This window comes from Saccostrea echinata, unplaced genomic scaffold (assembly GCF_033153115.1).
Source record: "Saccostrea echinata isolate AGI-Se365-2 ecotype Australia unplaced genomic scaffold, CSIRO_AGI_Sech_v1 ptg000040l, whole genome shotgun sequence".
Taxonomy (NCBI): domain Eukaryota; kingdom Metazoa; phylum Mollusca; class Bivalvia; order Ostreida; family Ostreidae; genus Saccostrea; species Saccostrea echinata.
Genome location: NW_026889789.1, coordinates 4,818,228 through 4,837,359, shown reverse-complemented (window position 1 = coordinate 4,837,359; position 19,132 = coordinate 4,818,228). Strand labels below are relative to the sequence as shown.

Here is a 19,132-nt window from a genome sequence, read left to right as displayed (position 1 = left end):
TTTAGGTGATGCAATTTCAGCTAAAGAATGACCAAGTTAATGAATATATTAGATTTATACTTGTTTCAAACAAAATTGAGATCTTGACTGATCGAGAGCCATATTTAAAATGAAATGACTTCAGAATGCACGCTTCTAAGGTCGAAATTTTTTGTCATCCCAACATGAAATAAATGTAAGACAAACGCAAACAACGAATTACAATTACTCATTTGTATGATAATAAATGTACCAGCATAGAAAATCGAGAAAACACGTTAACTTAAACATTTTTACAGTATCTTCTTTCTTAGGGATCAGCCTTTCCGGTATGATGCCATTCATTATATCTGTAGACATGTACATGTAGAGAGTATGGTTGTATTTAAACAGAGGTGCAGGCGATACCTGCCTGTATGTTCAGACAAGTCCTGACCATTGTGAATGCCCACTGTAAGCTGGGACTGACCGATGATAAAATAGCAGACCCGAACTTTCTAATTGGACCAAAGCTGTATGAGGCAAACTGGATGGAACTACAGAACAGTGGATACATTGCTAGAGTCTAGTGTGCAGAGGTAGGAAAAAAGACGTGTAACATCAGAGATTTGGCATTGGTTTTAATGTTTAGTGTGAGAGAACTTGCTGGAAAGACTGAAACCTGGAAAATTTGAAGTCCAGTCTGTAACACTTGTTTCTGATATATCCAGTATACAGTAAAACGTGCTTATAACGAAATGCAAGGGCGGACAAATTTGCTTCGCTATAAGAGTAATTTATTACATCCTTCAAGTGTTCAATACATTTTAAAGCCTAAGGGAATGAAAATCACTTCGCTACAAGCATCAATTCACTATAAGAGTTTCACTATATACGCGTGTTTTACTGTATTAAGTTTTATTTGGCTATTGTCTCTTTAGAGCAAAAAAAAATCTCATTGGGTCATCAGAATACATTAAACCATTACTTACTAAATAGAAGTATGTACATATACATTTATGTATGGTAGAAGTACCTTTTGAGTTTCACTGTAATTGTGGGTATGGTGTCCTATGTCCTATGGCCCCAGAATTTTACAGAGAGTATTCCAATTCCAAGTCTTAGAAAAACTGGTAAGACTTTCACATTTTGTATCGATCTTTAAAATTAATGCTAATACATATGCATGTCAGTCGTACATGTTTTGGAATGAGTTTGCAGTATAGTATTTTAATGTGTATTTGAAATGTCCCAATTTAATGTAATTACCTTTTTTTTTTACAATTGATGGCAGTGGTTATAATCATAACAAGTTCCGAGCTTGTCAGTTTCTCATTAGATATCACAAGTTCAAGTTCAAGTTCAATTTATTCACTCAAACCAATTAATGGAAAATGAGGTTCTGTGTACAATATATACAAAAACAATATACAAGATGCACGTGAAATGGCGGAAATACATTCAAATTATAAAGTAAAAAAAATAATTATGGAGGACAGACTTGTTCATATGCCCTATCTATGTAGCTGCATAGTTTGATTAATACCTTGGAGTCAGCAGTTGACAACAATTCTGAAAATTTGTAGAAATTTGGACTATTACAATATTTACTAGGTAGATACTTTTTTTCTGCATTCTGAGAAAAATTGACACTCTAAAATATAGTGATACTCATCTGCTATTTGTCCATTATTGCACATATTTAGAAAGTCTATCATTTTTGGGACTTCCAAACCATCTCCCAGTCTCAATTGGGAGACGATGATTTGCAGTTCTTAATTTAATTAGAATTGTTCTAATTTTTTTTAGGTAGTAAGTCTAAATGTTTTTTCAAATCCAAATTCTGTTTTGAAGATACTATACATATGACCTTTAGACGAATCGCGCATATCACTTTGCCATTTCTATATGTACTGATCCTTAAGATGTTGTTCAACTATAGTTTTTTAGCCATTTAATATTTAGAAAGGCCCGTTCATTCCATATATTTGAGAAGCCACAAGTATATTCTAAATACATAAAACCGAAGGGTTCTTATGACTTCCTGAACAAAACTGTTCAAATAAATACTTTATATATGTAACATAAACAATCTTATTTTCAGGGCTTATGACGAAAGACGTAACGACAAAATCATCGTCTTCTCAAACAATGTCTTCGCTCTGAAGAGTTACGCCATAAAGTTGAATAAGTATATAAAATACTGTTTATGAATGTTTTATTTATATTTATATATAAAGAAAAAAAAAAAGATCTCAGTGAAAAAAAACTTTGCTGAACAGAACGTTTATATATATATATATATATATATATATATATATATATATATATATATATATATATATATATATATATATATATATATATATATATATATATATATATATTGTATCTTAGATATACATGTACTTAATGAAACATTTCATGTTTTATACCACTGATTTTGTATAAGAATTATGGAAAGGATATATGGACGTACGTACTCTATGTCTGTGATGTTAAAATCCAATTCTATCATATTTGTATAGAAGAATAGCTGATAAGCTCTCAAGGTGACCAGACGTGTTTTTCAATGCTCCTTCTTATCAGTAATTACCTATGCTGCTGATCATGGTAAATAATGAAATCAAGTAATCTGAATGAAAATACAAGTCTGTTCAAATCTATTTTGGATACTTTTGGACTTTCATTTTCACAAGGAAATTCCAATGCTGATGATGAAGATTCCTTAATTGATGTACCAGATTTCTTACGAGTGAAATTCAATCAACAGAGCATTACCTTGAACTATGATGAGGATAAGTCTGAAGACATTATGACCATTCTAAACAATGACCTTTTGTTTACCAAAACTGGTTTTAAAAATGGAAATATCTATAAATCAAGAAATGGCAATGTTACGGCTACACTATACAAATCAACTCAAACAATCCATGTCCAAGGGAGTGAAAGATCTACTTGGCTTAGAGAATTCATTGGACAAATTCCTCATCTGCCAATAACCGAGGTTAGTAAAATTGAAGGGATGCTTGAGCCACAAAATACCTCCACCCCTAAACCTTGTAAATTACAAGATATGGAAAGCAGACCATGGCAGAACTGCAACAGCTTTCAAATTATTCAAAAACTGACACAGTCTGTTACTGATCTCTCTGAGGAAGTTGCCAGATTGAAAATGGAGTTACATACTCTTCAAATTAATAACACTCATTCAGTAGATGCAACTACTCAAACAAAGGAACCACTTATGAAAACTAAAGCTGTTGATACACGGGACATTAAGGATACCAAAGTACAAGGCATGTCAAGACATACACAGTGTACTAGAGTGGAGACGAGAGAATCCTCAACTTCCCCAGAAACCATGTCAGCATAAAGAGAGCAGAAAACTTTCAACAGACAAAAGAACCAACAACTGGTGACTGACGTTCCATCCGGAAAGTCTGTACTTGTAATAGGAAGTTCAATCCTCCAGCGAATCCGAACCCGTGGATTACTGAGAAATGTTGCGGTCCGTACAAACCGAGGGGCTCGGCTGTCTGATATCAGACGGATTCTTCAGGGAATTGACCTAACACCCTTCCGGTCAATCATCATCCTTGCTGGTGGAAATGATGCTGCCAGCAACAGAGAAATTGAGAGCAGTGAATGTGATCTTACCGAAATTGTGCTTGACATCCAGAGGAGATCACCATGTACCGAAATTTTTATCTCGGAAATTCCACCACGAAGAGATGCAAATGTTTCCCACATGAATGAAATAATTAAATTTGTTTGTGAGGAATACAGTGTGAATATTATCTCATTCCGAAATATGTTCCAATCTTCGGATCTGTTCTGGAAGGAAGGAATTCATTTATCTGACAAGGGAACATCGACTCTCCTGAAAGCCTACGATGCTCACGTTCCGATCATTAAAGCGCGACGTTTAAATGACACACAAAGTATGCCTGGAAATATGAACGTGTGTTTCTACTGTGGTGAGACTGGCCACTCATCTCAGAATTGTCGACACGGATATAAGATTGTCTGCTGGAACTGCAACTCCCCGGGTCACAAAGTAAAACACTGTTCTTACTAGGAATTCGGCAAAGAGGAAAATGCCGAACGACCTACCCCCTTAAATTCAAACCCTTTTAGTGTTCTAAACAATCTTTGTGGTGAATGTGGTGAAATTTCATGCAAATGTTCATATATCTGTAGTGTATACAATACCAATGACCTATCAGTAGGATCGGTTCTAGCTAATAGCTTTATGTTTCCTGCGCAGTCAATTAGTAACTATGATGTAAATTCTGTCAAAAAAAGTATTTCATAAGAAACCTTGTACATCCTTGATTACTAGTTCGTCAAAACAAAATTCTAATTCAAAAATTTCTGAAAATAATGATCAATCACGAAAGTCAACTTCAAATAAATATTTAAATAATTTTGGACTCATCAAGAAAGGTCTTAGATTTGGGAATCTAAATATATGTCATATCTTGCCTAAAATTGACCAACTTAAGATTCTTTTATCAGGGTATCGCTCCATGGATGTATTTGGTATCTGTGAAACATTTTTAAATGAGCAAACAGACAACTGTGAATTAGATATTGAAGGATTTAATTTTGAGAGAAAGGATAGATTATTGAAATCAGGGGGAGGATTAATAGTTTATGTTTCCAATAATTTGCATTACAAACGTCGAAATGATTTTGAAGTAGGTAACATTGAAACAATATGGCTTGAAATTAATATCCCAAATTCAAAACCAATTTTTTATTGTACCGCATATAGGCCCCCATCAGCCGCCACCTGCTGGGTAGAAAGTCTAACACAGGAGATAAACTGTGCATCCCGCTGTGATGATGCTGAAATTATTCTAACAGGTGACTTTAATATCGACCTTATCAAAGACCCCCCAAGATACTGGACATCTGCTTTTGAAGAATATGACTTCACACAACTAATTAATACACCTACAAGAATAACAAATACCTCATCAACCCTTATTGACCATATATATACTACCCTACCAGAAAACATATGTGAATCTGCAGTACCATCAATTGCAGTATCTGACCACTATCCTGATTGTTTTACAAGAAAATTAAATAATAATGTCAACAAGTTCAAACACACAGAAATAACCTACAGAGACTTCAAACAATTTAATGAAAATAATTTTCTTGCAAACTTAAAAGAGGTACATTTCCAATCATTAGAATTATTCTCTGACCCAAATGAAGCACTAAGGAAATTTTATTCACTTTTTAATGCTGTATTAGATAAACATGCAAAAGTAAAAACAAAAAGAGTTAAGCACGACACAAGACCTAAATGGTTAACTCAAGAAATTCTGCAAGCACAACACATGCGCGATAACCTTCATAAAAATAGACTTCGAAAATTTCAAAATATGGCGCAATAAAGTAACATCACTTATTGAAAACGCCAAGATTAGTTATTACAAAACAACTATAGAACAAAACAAAAATCCAAAACAGATGTGGGATGTATTAAACAATTTAGCTTCTAAATCACATAATTATATTCCAGCCGCACTTGCAAAAAATAATAATATCACAGAGGATACACAAGAAATAGTAGAAATGTTTAATTCTCATTTTTCAAATATTTCTGCAGAACTTCTTGCAGGCGTAAGTAAGGAGGAAAATGACTTTACAGGTCTTTTGGACTTTGTAAAGTCTAAATTGGGCACAGACATGTTTGGTATTCCGCTTATTAGTCATGACGAAGTATTATCTTTACTCAATAAACTAGATATTAGTAAATCTTCAGGTGTCGATATCACCGGTCTATTGAAAGTTACTTCACAAATAATACATAAACCTGTGACCCATATTATAAATATTATAAATACAAGTATCACATCTGACATTTTCCCTGAGAGTTTTAAACTTGCAAAAGTTACTCCAGTCTATAAAAAAGGAAACAGATTAGATCCAAATAACTATAGACCCATTTCCATTTTACCAACATTATCCAAGATTATTGAAAAACATGTGGCAAAGTTTATACGATCTCTTTTTTCAGACTTTGATCTAATAGTAGAATCTCAATCAGGTTTCAGAGAACTACATTCTTGCCAAACAGCCCTTACAAAAATTACAGATGAATGATTAAATGAAATGGACCAAGGAAAACTTGTTGGTACTGTTTTTCTTGACTTCAGTAAAGCTTTTGACCTTGTAAATCATGATATTCTACTTAAAAAACTACAATGTTATAATTTTGATGCAGTAACTTTACAATGGTTCCGATCATACTTAAGTGACAGACTTCAAAGTGCCCATCTGTCCAACAAACATTCATCTTATCAGCAAGTCACAGCGGGAGTTCCACAGGGGTCTATACTAGGACCTCTTCTGTTTTTATTTTACATTAATGATCTTCCATTATGTATTACAAAATCCAAAATAGACTTATTTGCAGATGATGCCACTTTACATGCATCCAGCAAAGATTCCCGTACTATTGTAGATGCATTATCAACGGATATAGCTTGTATAGAAAAGTGGTGTTCTCAGAATCAAATGGTTCTGAATGCTACAAAAACTAAATGCATGTTAGTCGGTACACATCAAAAGAGATCAAATTTCTCTGAGCATGAATTTAATCTATGCGTATCAAACCAAAAACTAGACATTGTATCAAATGAAAAAATCCTCGGAGTTTATTTAGATAATTCCTTACAATACAATATACATATTGACCATGTGTGTAAAACGCTGTAACGTAAAATTTCTGCCCTCCGTAGAATTAAAAAGTTTCTCCCTATTCAAACGATCAAACTGTTTTATAATGCTTATATTATGCCTTCAATTGATTATTGTTTAACCGTATGGGGTAATACATCTCACTCAAATCTTGACCGAGTTCATAAGCTTCAAAAACGTGCTGCAAGGTATATTTTAGATGCTCCCCCTGATGCGCCCTCACAACCTCTCTTTGAGAAACTTGATTGGTTTACAGTGTATGGGCAACTTACTGTAAATAAATGTGTTTTGTAATATAAATCACTGTTTAACTCTAACCCTACTTATTTAAATAGTATGTTTGATTTCCAGTGTAATAATCGATACAATCTTCGATCTGAATCCAACTTAGACCTGTGTGTACCAGTTCATAAATGTAAACTCTTTGAAAATTCCTTCCAATACTCTGGTGCTATGTTGTGGAATGATTTACCTGTATACATAAAAATGTCTCCAACACTCAATGTTTTCAAGCACCAAGTTAAAAAATATGTAAAACAATGTCGCAATAATTCATGATTATTTATTGATTGTGTGTATCTGTATATGTATGTATATTGATTTTTGTCTACAGAAGGCCCCGGGGAAGAATAGTGCTTGCACTAATCGGGTTACCTTCTTTAAATAAAGTATTATTATTATTATTATTATTATTAATAGTAGTTTTTCTGACCAGTTTGTTCTTGTTTGTTGAATTTCATAGGAGTTTACTTTTATTTTGTGTTTTGTTGAACCCCCCCCCCCCCCCCCCACTAACACACAAAGTTATTTTCTAATAGGATAACACTAAAAATGTCTTCGTCCATGTTGTCCCTGTGCTTTTGCCCTGACATAAACTGCCATTTTTTGAACCCTCTTTTCTCCATTGTTAGGTGAGCAGGAAAGTTGGAAGTACTAGTATGTCCTCTATGTCGGGAGCAGACGACAGCCTCTACATGGAGTTCAAGGGTAAAAGGTCAACCTTACCCAGCAATCACTCTCACCCTCTGTTCAACGCTTCAGGAAAACTTGACGTGGTACTCAGGAATGAAGATTGTTAAACTGTGTTAAACTGGTACACCTCAAAGTTTTCAGGAAATTTTTCCATTCTTGTATTGATAAAGAAATCAAACAGAGGATTATTGTTCTGTTATGCTTGTGAACAGCTTGATAAATCAATAATCCTTTTAGAAGATGAGGATTAAAAAAATTGATGGTGTGTTTTTTTAGGCAAATGTGTTTCACATATGAGTTTGTGTGCCAATTACCATTAACATATACAAGTACCTTTTACTATATCTATAAATGACGATTATGGAGGTACTGTTATGATTACGGAATTTTAAGGCACGACCATGCCGATTTCTCAATTAGTCACTGTTGACATCACGTGACATTAGTAGGGTATATATACCGAGACTTCGCAGTCGTCTGTTGTTATTTGTGAAGATCCAGCCGAACGGTGAAGACGAGTGTAAGTGTAGTATTTACGGTTTTTAATTCCTCGCCTGTGATACAGTTTGAGAGTGAATTTGGAAGGCCATTTGAGGTTTGACAAACCAGATATAAGGCCTGCCACAAAGAGGTTGTCCTTCAGTAAAGAGGCTAGCCATAAAGTTAGCTCGTCTGCATCGGCTGATCAGTCTGTCCAGGCTGCTATACTCATTGTCCGTCCTGAATAAGGCATCCTACAGTGAGTGTAGTGGTTGAAGGGCTATCACATATACTGTCCGTCCTGAATAAGGCATCCTACAGTATATGCGGTAGTCTGAGGGCGACTGGGCTCTATTTTAATTAGTGTTAGGTTAGGACTACCATTGCTTGCCTCCGATTGTTATATTGATTCACCATTTGATTATTGTTTACCTAGATAAGGTTAGGACATATTTGTATATTTCGGCAGTCCACTTAAATTATACCAATCAGTTTTTAATCAGTTAATGTTGAACACCCCAAACCCTGGAATTGACCAGGTACGATCCCTGTGATTAATGTAAATACGTTACAAAAATTTGGTGGCAGCGTCGGGATTTGGGGTTGCATTCAATCATTAAAGTTTACATATGTTATCTTTTTGTCTTTGTTGATTTTTGACGAGTAATTTATTTTTGAAAATTATTGATATGTCTGAGAGTGACATGAATGCTGAGATGACTGCCTTAGAGCAGGAAATAAGTAGGATTCAGGCTAGTATTAATAAAGGTCAAGCAAGGACAGTCGCCAGAGATTCAGGACTGCCTGAAAGTAGGCGGACTACCATTGATGACCAAGATTACACGAGTGAGGGCGCAAGACCAAAAACTGTTAGGACGAGCACCCTACCAAATATGTATACTAGGCCTGACAATCTTAGCGATTTAAGAAGAACTGATAACGGCGAGCCAGATAGGTTTTCTATCACGAGCACACCATACCATGCTAGTACATCCAGACACGATTTCCCTTTGTTGAATGAGACAAACATTACAACACGCCGCCCTGAGAATATAACACAGGCAGACAAACGGAAAAACGCCATGGTGAAACCAGATAAATTTGATGGAAGTTCGTCATGGGCTGATTTTAAGTCTCACTTTGATGTCTGTGCAGAACTGAACAGATGGACTCTGGCTGAGAGGGGGATGTACTTAGCCGTTGCTTTGAGAGGTCAAGCACAGAGTGTGCTTGGAAATCTACCAGCGGTAGACAGATGCAACAACAGACTCTTAAGTAAAGCACTTGAAGAGAGATTTTTGCCGTCCAACCAGACAGAATTATATAGGGCTCAGTTGAGGGAAAGAAGGCAAAAGGCTACAGAGTCATTACCAGAACTTGGACAGGACATGCGTCGACTGGCAAACTTGGCCTACCCAACCGCCCCTGTGGAAGTGAGAGAAACTCTGGCAAAAGAACAGTTCATTGATGCCCTGAGGGAAAGTGACGTGCGACTGCGCATTAAACAAGCCCGGCCAGTGGACTTGAATGACGCAATTAGGCATGCTGTTGAATTAGACGCATTTAATTCAGCTGAACGACGTTTAACAGAGAGCAAAGGGTATTTGAGGGAGGTGAAGCCAGAGGAAAAGGCAGACCAAGGAGATACTATTACTTCCCTACTGAAAGCAGTTCAGGATATCCAAAAGGAAATGCAATCTATCAAGATAAGAATGGAGAAACAAAGCTCTACAAAGCCTTCCTCTGCTGGTGTGACCTGTCATTACTGTAAAAAGAAAGGTCATATGAAGAAGAACTGTTTCAAGTATAAAAATGCGATACAAGGCACGGCAAGTACCAATACTAGACAAAGGCCAGTACCTGTAAGAAATGAACATCAGAATGTTAAGCAAAAGGATAGCACAGCCAACAGGACAGGCATCAGTCGAAAGGCTGGTGAAGCTGGTATATTTATTGAAGCAATTATTAATGGTTATAGGGTTAAACTACTTGTAGATACTGGTGCAACCCTCAGTATTATTTCACCAGACATACTACATTCTGTTCTTAATGATCCGCACCCAAGACTTGCTGAAGTTAGCAAGCCCATCTTAATGGCTGATTGTACTGCCATGAAAGTAGAAGGGTGTCTTTCAATTTCCCTTACAATAGCGGACTCAACGTTTAGCCAAACATTTGCAGTAGCAGACACTGGTGTTGATGGTATACTTGGTCTTGATTTTATGACAAACAATGAATGCTTGATTGATTTGACAAACTCTTGTATGATCATTAGAGGCAAGCGTGTAAAACTTGCTTTTGAGGGAAAAATAGGATGTTGTAGGATTACCTTAGCTGAGAATGTAAGTGTCCCACCTTACAGTGAAATTGTTACTATGGGCAATGTTATACCTCCTGTCTTTGAGAAGGTACCAAAATTTGGTATCGTCGAGTCATCTGACCGTTTCTTAAAATCTGATAGAGGTTTAGTGGCCAGAACTTTAATAGAAGGCAACAAAGTAGCACCTGTTAGACTGATGAACCTTTCAGCAGAAACACAAACATTATATAAGGGAACATTTGTAGCTACTTTGTCTGCCATTGAGAACGTCTATGATAAGAGAAACTACTTGCAGGATAACAAGAGAAAATTCTCAGACCATCTTAAGGATTTGTATGCAAGGTCAGTAGCAGGACTGACTGCAGACAATGCCAAGGCTGTTAAAAACATGCTTTTGAAGTATTCACATCTGTTTGCTGCCTCAGACGCTGATTTAGGCCAAACCAAAGTTACCGAGCATACCATAAACACTGGAACAGCCACACCAATTAAACAGCCTCCAAGGCGCATGCCCATTCATATGCAGGAGGAGACCGACCGTCATATCGATGATATGCTAAAAAGGGAAATAATAGAGGAATGTACAAGTCCATGGTCATCCCCAGTCGTGTTAGTAAAGAAGAAGGATGGGACCACAAGGTTTTGTGTCGATTACAGGAAGTTAAATAATGTAACCATTAAAGATGCATACCCACTCCCAAGAATCGATGACTCCCTTGATCAGCTGTCAGGAAAAAAGTATTTTTCGACCTTAGATCTAAATGCTGGGTATTGGCAAGTCGAAGTGGCTACCAATGACAGAGAAAAGACAGCGTTTGCGACCAGAAAGGGCCTATACAACTTCAAAGTCATGCCATTTGGGCTTTGCAACGCCCCGGCGACTTTCGAGCGATTAATGGAAACGGTCCTGAGAGGTCTACAATGGCAAATTTGCCTTGTATACCTTGATGATATCATTGTAGTTGGAGAAACTGTAGATGATATGATTAAAAATCTTACTGTGGTGTTCGACCGCTTAGTAGCAGCTGGCCTTAAGCTGAAAGCCAGAAAGTGCTCATTGTTTGCTACAGAGGTAGAATATTTAGGGCACATTGTGTCCCAAAAGGGGATATCAACAAGTCCGGATAAAATTGAAGTTGTACAGGAATGGGAAGTTCCCTCCGATGTATCAGAGCTCAGATCATTCCTCGGATTCTGTAGCTACTACAGGCGTTTCGTAGCTAACTTTGCATTAATAGCCAAGCCACTTCATGATTTAACAAAGAAAGGAGCACATTTTAATTGGAGTGACAAATGCCAGGAAGCGTTTGATTTACTACGTAAAGAATTGTCAACCTCACCAGTACTTGCCCATCCAGATTTCAGCGCAAGGTTTATTTTGGACACTGATGCCAGCAGTTTTGCTATTGGTGCAGTATTGTCTCAGATGCAAGAGGGTATTGAGCGGCCTATTGCTTTTGCAAGCAGGAGTCTGACAAAATCTGAAAGGAAATATTGTGTTACTAGGAAGGAACTATTGGCTGCAGTTCACTTTGTGAAATACTTTCGGCATTACTTGTATGGTCGTCAATTTACATTACGTACAGATCATAGCTCACTCAGGTGGCTAATGAACTTTAAAGATCCTGAGGGACAGCTCGTCCGATGGATGGATGTTCTCTCTACATATGACTTTACCATTGAACATCGACCAGGAAGATTGCATGGCAATGCAGACGGTCTTAGTCGAGCACCTTGTAGACAATGTAAAGTTGAACATTGTGCAACTGACCATATGAGTATCTGCCGTACTAAAGTAGATGACCAGTTGTTACTGCAAAAGCCATTGAAATGCCTACAGGATGATGACAAAGACATATCTAAAGTAAAAGCTTGGTTAACAGTCAAAAGTAGGCCAAACAAAGATGTAGTGTCCTCAGAGTCAGTCACTGTGAAATCTCTTTGTGCCCAGTGGGACAGGCTTGTCATTAATGATGAAGTCCTCTGCAGGAAATGGACTGATTTAATTACAAGGCAAGATATTCTACAAGCCATTGTGCCCAGTAGTGAAAGGAGAACTGTGTTAAAGCACTACCATGATTGTAGATCCGCAGGCCATCTTGGTATTCACAAAACACTGGCCCGAATTCGACAGTCTTACTATTGGCCTGGTCTGCAAAGAGATGTACATTCCTACATTGCTGGTTGTGAAGTATGTACTAGACAGAAAGCACCTATCCCAAGCAACAAGGCTCCAATGAAGTTGGTATATTCTGGCTATCCATTTGAAAGAATTGCCACTGACCTTCTTGGAGAGCTACCTGTGACTGTCAATGGAAATCGATATATCCTAGTAGTTTCAGACTACTTCACAAAGTGGACTGAATGCTTTGCAATACCTAATATGGAAGCGTCCACAGTCGCAGCAAAGATTGTTGAGGAGGTTATTACAAGATTTGGAGTACCAGCTGTGGTACATTCCGACCAAGGACCACAATATGAAAGTAATCTATTTAAAGAAATGTGTAAATTGCTAGACATCCAGAAAACGCATACCACCCCGTACCATCCCCAGTCTGACGGGATGGTTGAGCGTTTTAACAGAACGCTCACAACAATGCTCAGTGCGTTCGTAAATGATCATCATAATGACTGGGATGTGCATTTACCTTTCATTATGATGGCCTACCGCAGTTCAGTACACGAAACAACCGGTATGACACCAAACATGATGATGTTTGGAAGGGAGGTTGCTACACCATTGGATCTCCAGTATGAGATGCCACCTCAAATAAAGGACACGCCAAGCAATAAATGGGTGTGGGAATTGCAGGAACGTCTTGAAAGAGCCCATTCATTTGTTAGGAACAAAATGAATCAGTCAATGGCCAGACAGAAGCATTATCATGACCGCAAGTTAATGTGGAAAAAGTTTGAACCTGGCGAGGAGGTGTATGTTTATTTCCCAAGGAGAAAACCCGGAACATCACCTAAGTTAACCAGTTTTGGCAGGGTCCCTACAAGGTTAGGAAAAAGATGTCGAATTTGACATACCTTGTAAATTGTGGCCCAAGAGGTTAAGATCAAGTCATTCATGTAGATAGAATGCGCAAAAAGCGCATGCAAATTCTATCAGGCGAAAGTGATGACATACTACATAGTGAAACTGATGACTTGATGGATGATAATGTGGGTCAAGAAAAATCTGATTCAGATCAACAAGCTAGTAATGATGATATCCTCCCTGATACTAATCCAGCGAGTAATATTCGTCCAAGTAGGGCTCGTAAGCCACCGATCTGGTTGCATGATTATGAAACTGACATGTAATGATACTATGATAGCTGTTCATAAGAAATATTATAAACACGTAATGCATGCTTTGTTCATTTATTGTAGATGGCGAAGACAAAAGTTACTCCAGGGCAATGTCGTAGGTGCCCCATGTGTACCTACATGGCAAGATCCGAAGAGGATTACAAAAGTCATGTTCTACAGTGTGCTATGAGAACATTTAAGTGCACCTTTTGCAGCTACTCAAGCAATAAGCAGATAAATGTCAAGAGACATGAAAAAAGAAGCCACCTTGGCCTGATTGAGGAACCCATCAAGCTTGATGGCAAGCCCGAGAAGAGTGGAGAGTCGAGTAGGAGTAAAAGTGCGGAAGATGCTGAACTGTCAGAGGAGGATTGGCTCAAACAAGATTATGGGGACATAATTGGTACTCTGTCCACTGACAGTAGTGATGAGGAAGAGTCGAAAGATTCTCAACCACAGAAAGAGGAAAGGGTCACTAATGATCAGCTGCTGGAGGGTAGAGTCATAAGGAAACAGACAGCACCCACTAGACCTCACATTCCTAAGGTTAAGATTCCTCATTCCACCAGTACACCACAAGTTGAAGGCACACAGGACTCAAGATGTGTCAGTTGTAAGAGGAAGATATCCATGGTGGACATCGGAATCCAGACAGATGCTAGTCAGAAGACCATTGTGACCAGGCGGGTTAAGAGATTTCGTGAGGGTGACATTGACATTGAAGAAGTGGTTGAGGAGAAGACAGAATTCTGCTGACTTTTGCTGCACATTATTGTACATAGTTGTATAATATGGTTCTAGAATACAGAAGAAAGGAATTCTTTGAATATAACTTTAAAAAAAAAAAAATTTGGTTGTTCATTATACCTTTTTCTAAATAATACAATTAGTTAGTTTCTATGTTGTACATGCGGGACGCATGTCATCGGAGGCATGGGTAGTGTAATGATTACGGAATTTTAAGGCACGACCATGCCGATTTCTCAATTAGTCACTGTTGACATCACGTGACATTAGTAGGGTATATATACCGAGACTTCGTAGTCGTCTGTTGTTATTTGTGAAGATCCAGCCGAACGGTGAAGACGAGTGTAAGTGTAGTATTTACGGTTTTTAATTCCTCGCCTGTGATACAGTTTGAGAGTGAATTTGGAAGGCCATTTGAGGTTTGACAAACCAGATATAAGGCCTGCCACAAAGAGGTTGTCCTTCAGTAAAGAGGCTAGCCATAAAGTTAGCTCGTCTGCATCGGCTGATCAGTCTGTCCAGGCTGCTATACTCATTGTCCGTCCTGAATAAGGCATCCTACAGTGAGTGTAGTGGTTGAAGGGCTATCACATATACTGTCCGTCCTGAATAAGGCATCCTACAGTATATGCGGTAGTCTGAGGGCGACTGGGCTCTATTTTAATTAGTGTTAGGTTAGGAATACCATTGCTTGCCTCCGATTGCTATATTGATTCACCATTTGATTATTGTTTACCTAGATAAGGTTAGGATATATTTGTATATTTCGGCAGTCCACTTAAATTATACCAATCAGTTTTTAATCAGTTAATGTTGAACACCCCAAACCCTGGAATTGACCAGGTACGATCCCTGTGATTAATGTAAATACGTTACAGTACATACAGATGATGGAAAAGGTCAAAATCCATTTTTAGTGAACAACATGTTATTCCGAAATGCATGTATTAAAGATAGACTTCATCTTTGGTGTTTTTTTTTAAAGAACACTTCAATCAATATTTAATCATCTAATTTTACTGATACTGTTTGAAATATTTAAATTTGTATTTTTATACCCCCACTTGGAAGGAGAGGAGGTATACTGTTTTACCTTTGTGTGTCTGTCTGTGTGTCTGTCCCTTACAAATTTTTGTCCCAGTTTTCTCAACAACTACTCATTGCAGATGTATGATATTTAAGCAAACTCTTTGTCTAGGCATGCCATATGGTGGGATTCATTTTTGTACAAATCCAACTTCCTGTTTATCTGTGCATCTGTCCATACCAAGTTTTTTCAAGGCAGATGCTTGAAATTTTTAGCAATCTCTTTGTTTTTGCATGCCATATGGTGAGATTTTTGTATAAATTCAATGTCAACTTCCTGTTTATCCATATGTCTGTCCGTACCAAATTTCCATAGCAACTGAACTTATGTATATACACATGAGAATGTATATACACATGAGAGTGTATATTCACATCAGAGCGGCAATATTACTAGTGAGCATTTGCTCACAGACTTCTTTTTCATCAGAAATACCAGAGCTTAACATTAAAGCTTGTCTGCTTGCTCGGTACAAGTGAAAATAGATTATGGAGAAGTGAATATTGCTGGGCGCTTGTCCGATTGGACAAGTGCATTTTAATGTAAAGAAGTCTCCAAATAATGTAAAGAACGACTGTTGAAAGTTTTTAAGTTTAAAGATTGGAAGCAGTACATAAAATCCAACTTCGATCCAGATATCGATCACTATGTAATACTGAGTTCACACTCGATTGGGATCAAAGTTTACTAATTTCATACTACTGCAAAGCATGGATCTTGCTTAGTTTGGATTCTGTTTGATGTTGACAATTTCACTTTGAGTGAACATTTATGTTGTTGTCAGGACAGAAAGTCTAGATAAAATTCTGTTTTGATGTGATTGTTGTATTTACATGTATCAATAACATCACGAATCAATCAAGCACATATAATGGACTTTAGGCCACACCAATAAAATATTTTGTTCGTCGGACCCGTGCGCCCATATTTAAACAAAACTGTACAAATAATATTAATTTCAATTTCCCGCACCATGGAAATTCTGTGTTATTTTCTATTCCATTTCCGCTCTATTTTTCGTATTTTTAAATCTGCTTACTCTGCAAATCGCTCCAATATTTTCACGCCCCGCCTAAAAAATTTTGTCTACAAAAAAGTAATAATATTATTATTTAACCGCTCGCCCCTTCGTACTTTTTTCATCACATGTCCGACGAACAAGAAATTAAACTGGTGTGGCCTTATTTTAGTTTTCAAGTTGACAGAATTAGATCATTATTGAAAAAATTTTCAGACAAGTGAAGTTGAAGTTCGGACAAGTAAATGTTTTGGTCGTTTGTCTGAATGGACAAGAAGGAAAAAAAATATATTGAGCCCTGAATACACATTGAAATAAAAAGTTTGTCATGCGAAATATTAACCAGTAAAGGAAGATCACGGAAATTTATCGCACGCAATTATAAGTTGGTATACAGTACATGGGTTTTCAGTAGTTTCACAGGAAAAATAACTCTAAAAGAATGCCAGGGATAAATCACTCGGTGATCATGAGACAAGGAATATGTACCTGAAGACTTGATAAGCTACAGCATCAGCTACTGACATCCATTACTCCAGCTAGCTGTTATTAGCTCACCTGAGCAGAAGGCTCTAGTGAGCTTTTCTGATCAAAATTTGTCCATTGTTTGTCGTTGGCATTGTTGGCATTGGGGTTGTCGTAAACTTTTCACATTTTCATTTTCTTCTCCAGAACCACTGCACCAAAATCAGCCAAACATGGCACAGAGTATCCTTTGGTAAAGGGGATCCAAGTTTGTTCAAATGAAGGACCACTCCCTCTTATAAGGGGAGATAATTAAGAATTAGTTGGTGGGGTCATTTTAAAATCTACTGGGACAAAAAAGATTAATCTTATATGAAAGCGTCCTAATATAGTGTAGATTTAAGTTTGTACAAATCATGACCCCAGGGGCTAGGGTGGGGCCACTGTGGGGTACAAAGTTTAATTGTTATAAATAGGAAAAATCTTTAAAAATCTTCTCAAGAACAACAAAGCCATGATTAGTCATATTTATTAGGAATTATCCTCAGGTAGTGTGCACTCAAGTTGTTCAAATCATGATCCCCAGGGGTGGAGAGTGGCCACAATAGGTGATCAAAGTTTTACATGGATATATGTAGATTGGATCTATAAAAAAGTTTTTCTCAAGAACTTAGCAAAACCATGATTGGTCATATCTATATGGAAGCATCCTCAGGTAGTGCAGATTCAAATTTTTCAGATCATGACCTCTGGGGTTAGGGTGGGATGTGACGGTACATATTGTCGTCCATCGGTACATATTGTCGCCGGCGACAATATGTACCGAGACGAGCCTTATTTTCCTCCTGGATAATGGACGACAAAATGTACAGCCAAGCACCAGCACATATTGTCGTCGGCGACAATATGTACAGTCAAGGTCGGCATATATTGTCGTCGATATATTGTTTTGACGAATATTTACTTGAGAAAAGAAAGAGAGATTGACAAACACATACACGCACGGAGGGAGACAGACAGCATTACTCACAGTACTGTAGGGAGAAAACTTTTTGGTCAGAAAATTGTGTCCAAGATTGAAGTTTATCACTATGACATATCAAGATACCGTAATTCTTGAGATATCTGATAAATCAGCTATTCTTTTTTCTTGTAATAAATACTTGGTGAGTGAATACAGGTATGTTTTTTTGTTCAATAGTAATGATTATTTGGAAATTATTTTTTGCGTTATTCTTATATATGATCATGTGCTGATATAATATTATAAATATAAATTATTGTTAACAATAATATAAGAATAACGCAAAAAAGAACATTTTTAGATCACCTGAACTAAAGTTCAGGTGAGCTTTATTGATCACATTTTGTCTGACCGTCCGTCTGTCTGTAAACTATTCATTATTTCCTTCATCTCAAGAACTACTGGGCCGATTTCAACCAAACTTGCCACACTTGCATCTGTGGATAAAGGGGATTCAAGTTTGTTCAAATGAAGGGTCATGCCCTCTTTTAAGGGAAGTAGTTAAGAATAAGTGAAAATTTAGTGACTTCTAAAAATCTTCAAAAAAACCACTGTGTCAGAAAAGTTGAAACTTGTGTGAAAGCTTCACTAGAAAGTGTAGATTCAGTTTTATTCAGATCATATCCCTCGTGGGAAAGGTGTGGCTACAATAGATGATTTTAGTTTTTCATAGAATATTTAGAAAAAAAAATCTTTCAAAATCTTCTTTACAAGAACTATTGGGTCAGAAGAGATGATACTTATGTGAAAGCTTCATAGCGTACGTTCAATTTTGAGATGCTAGCACAAAAAAAGATCCCTCACTGCTCAATGATCCTGAGTGCCAAGTATAGGTCTAAATTTGCAGCCCTCCATCGGTAAGTGGTGACGTCTCAATATGAATGAAAAATTCTCGAGAGGGACATTTTAACAACAAACAAACAAAAGCAAAATCAACTTTGTTCAAGTCATAACCCCAGGGGTAATGTGGGGCCACAATGGGTGAGTTTTACTTAAGAATATATATACAGAAAATCTTTAAATATCTTCTCAAACACCAAA

At 37.1% G+C, this 19,132-nt stretch overlaps 1 protein-coding gene across 1 annotated transcript; it reads left to right on the top strand.

The window, feature by feature from the left end:
* The first annotated feature begins 13,831 nt into the window (after nucleotides 1–13,831).
* LOC133200535 (uncharacterized) lies at nucleotides 13,832–14,506 on the top strand. The gene has a single exon (XM_061336320.1). It carries the CDS (start codon nucleotides 13,832–13,834, stop codon nucleotides 14,504–14,506), a length of 675 nt encoding a protein of 224 aa, XP_061192304.1.
* The last annotated feature ends 4,626 nt before the right edge of the window (nucleotides 14,507–19,132 follow it).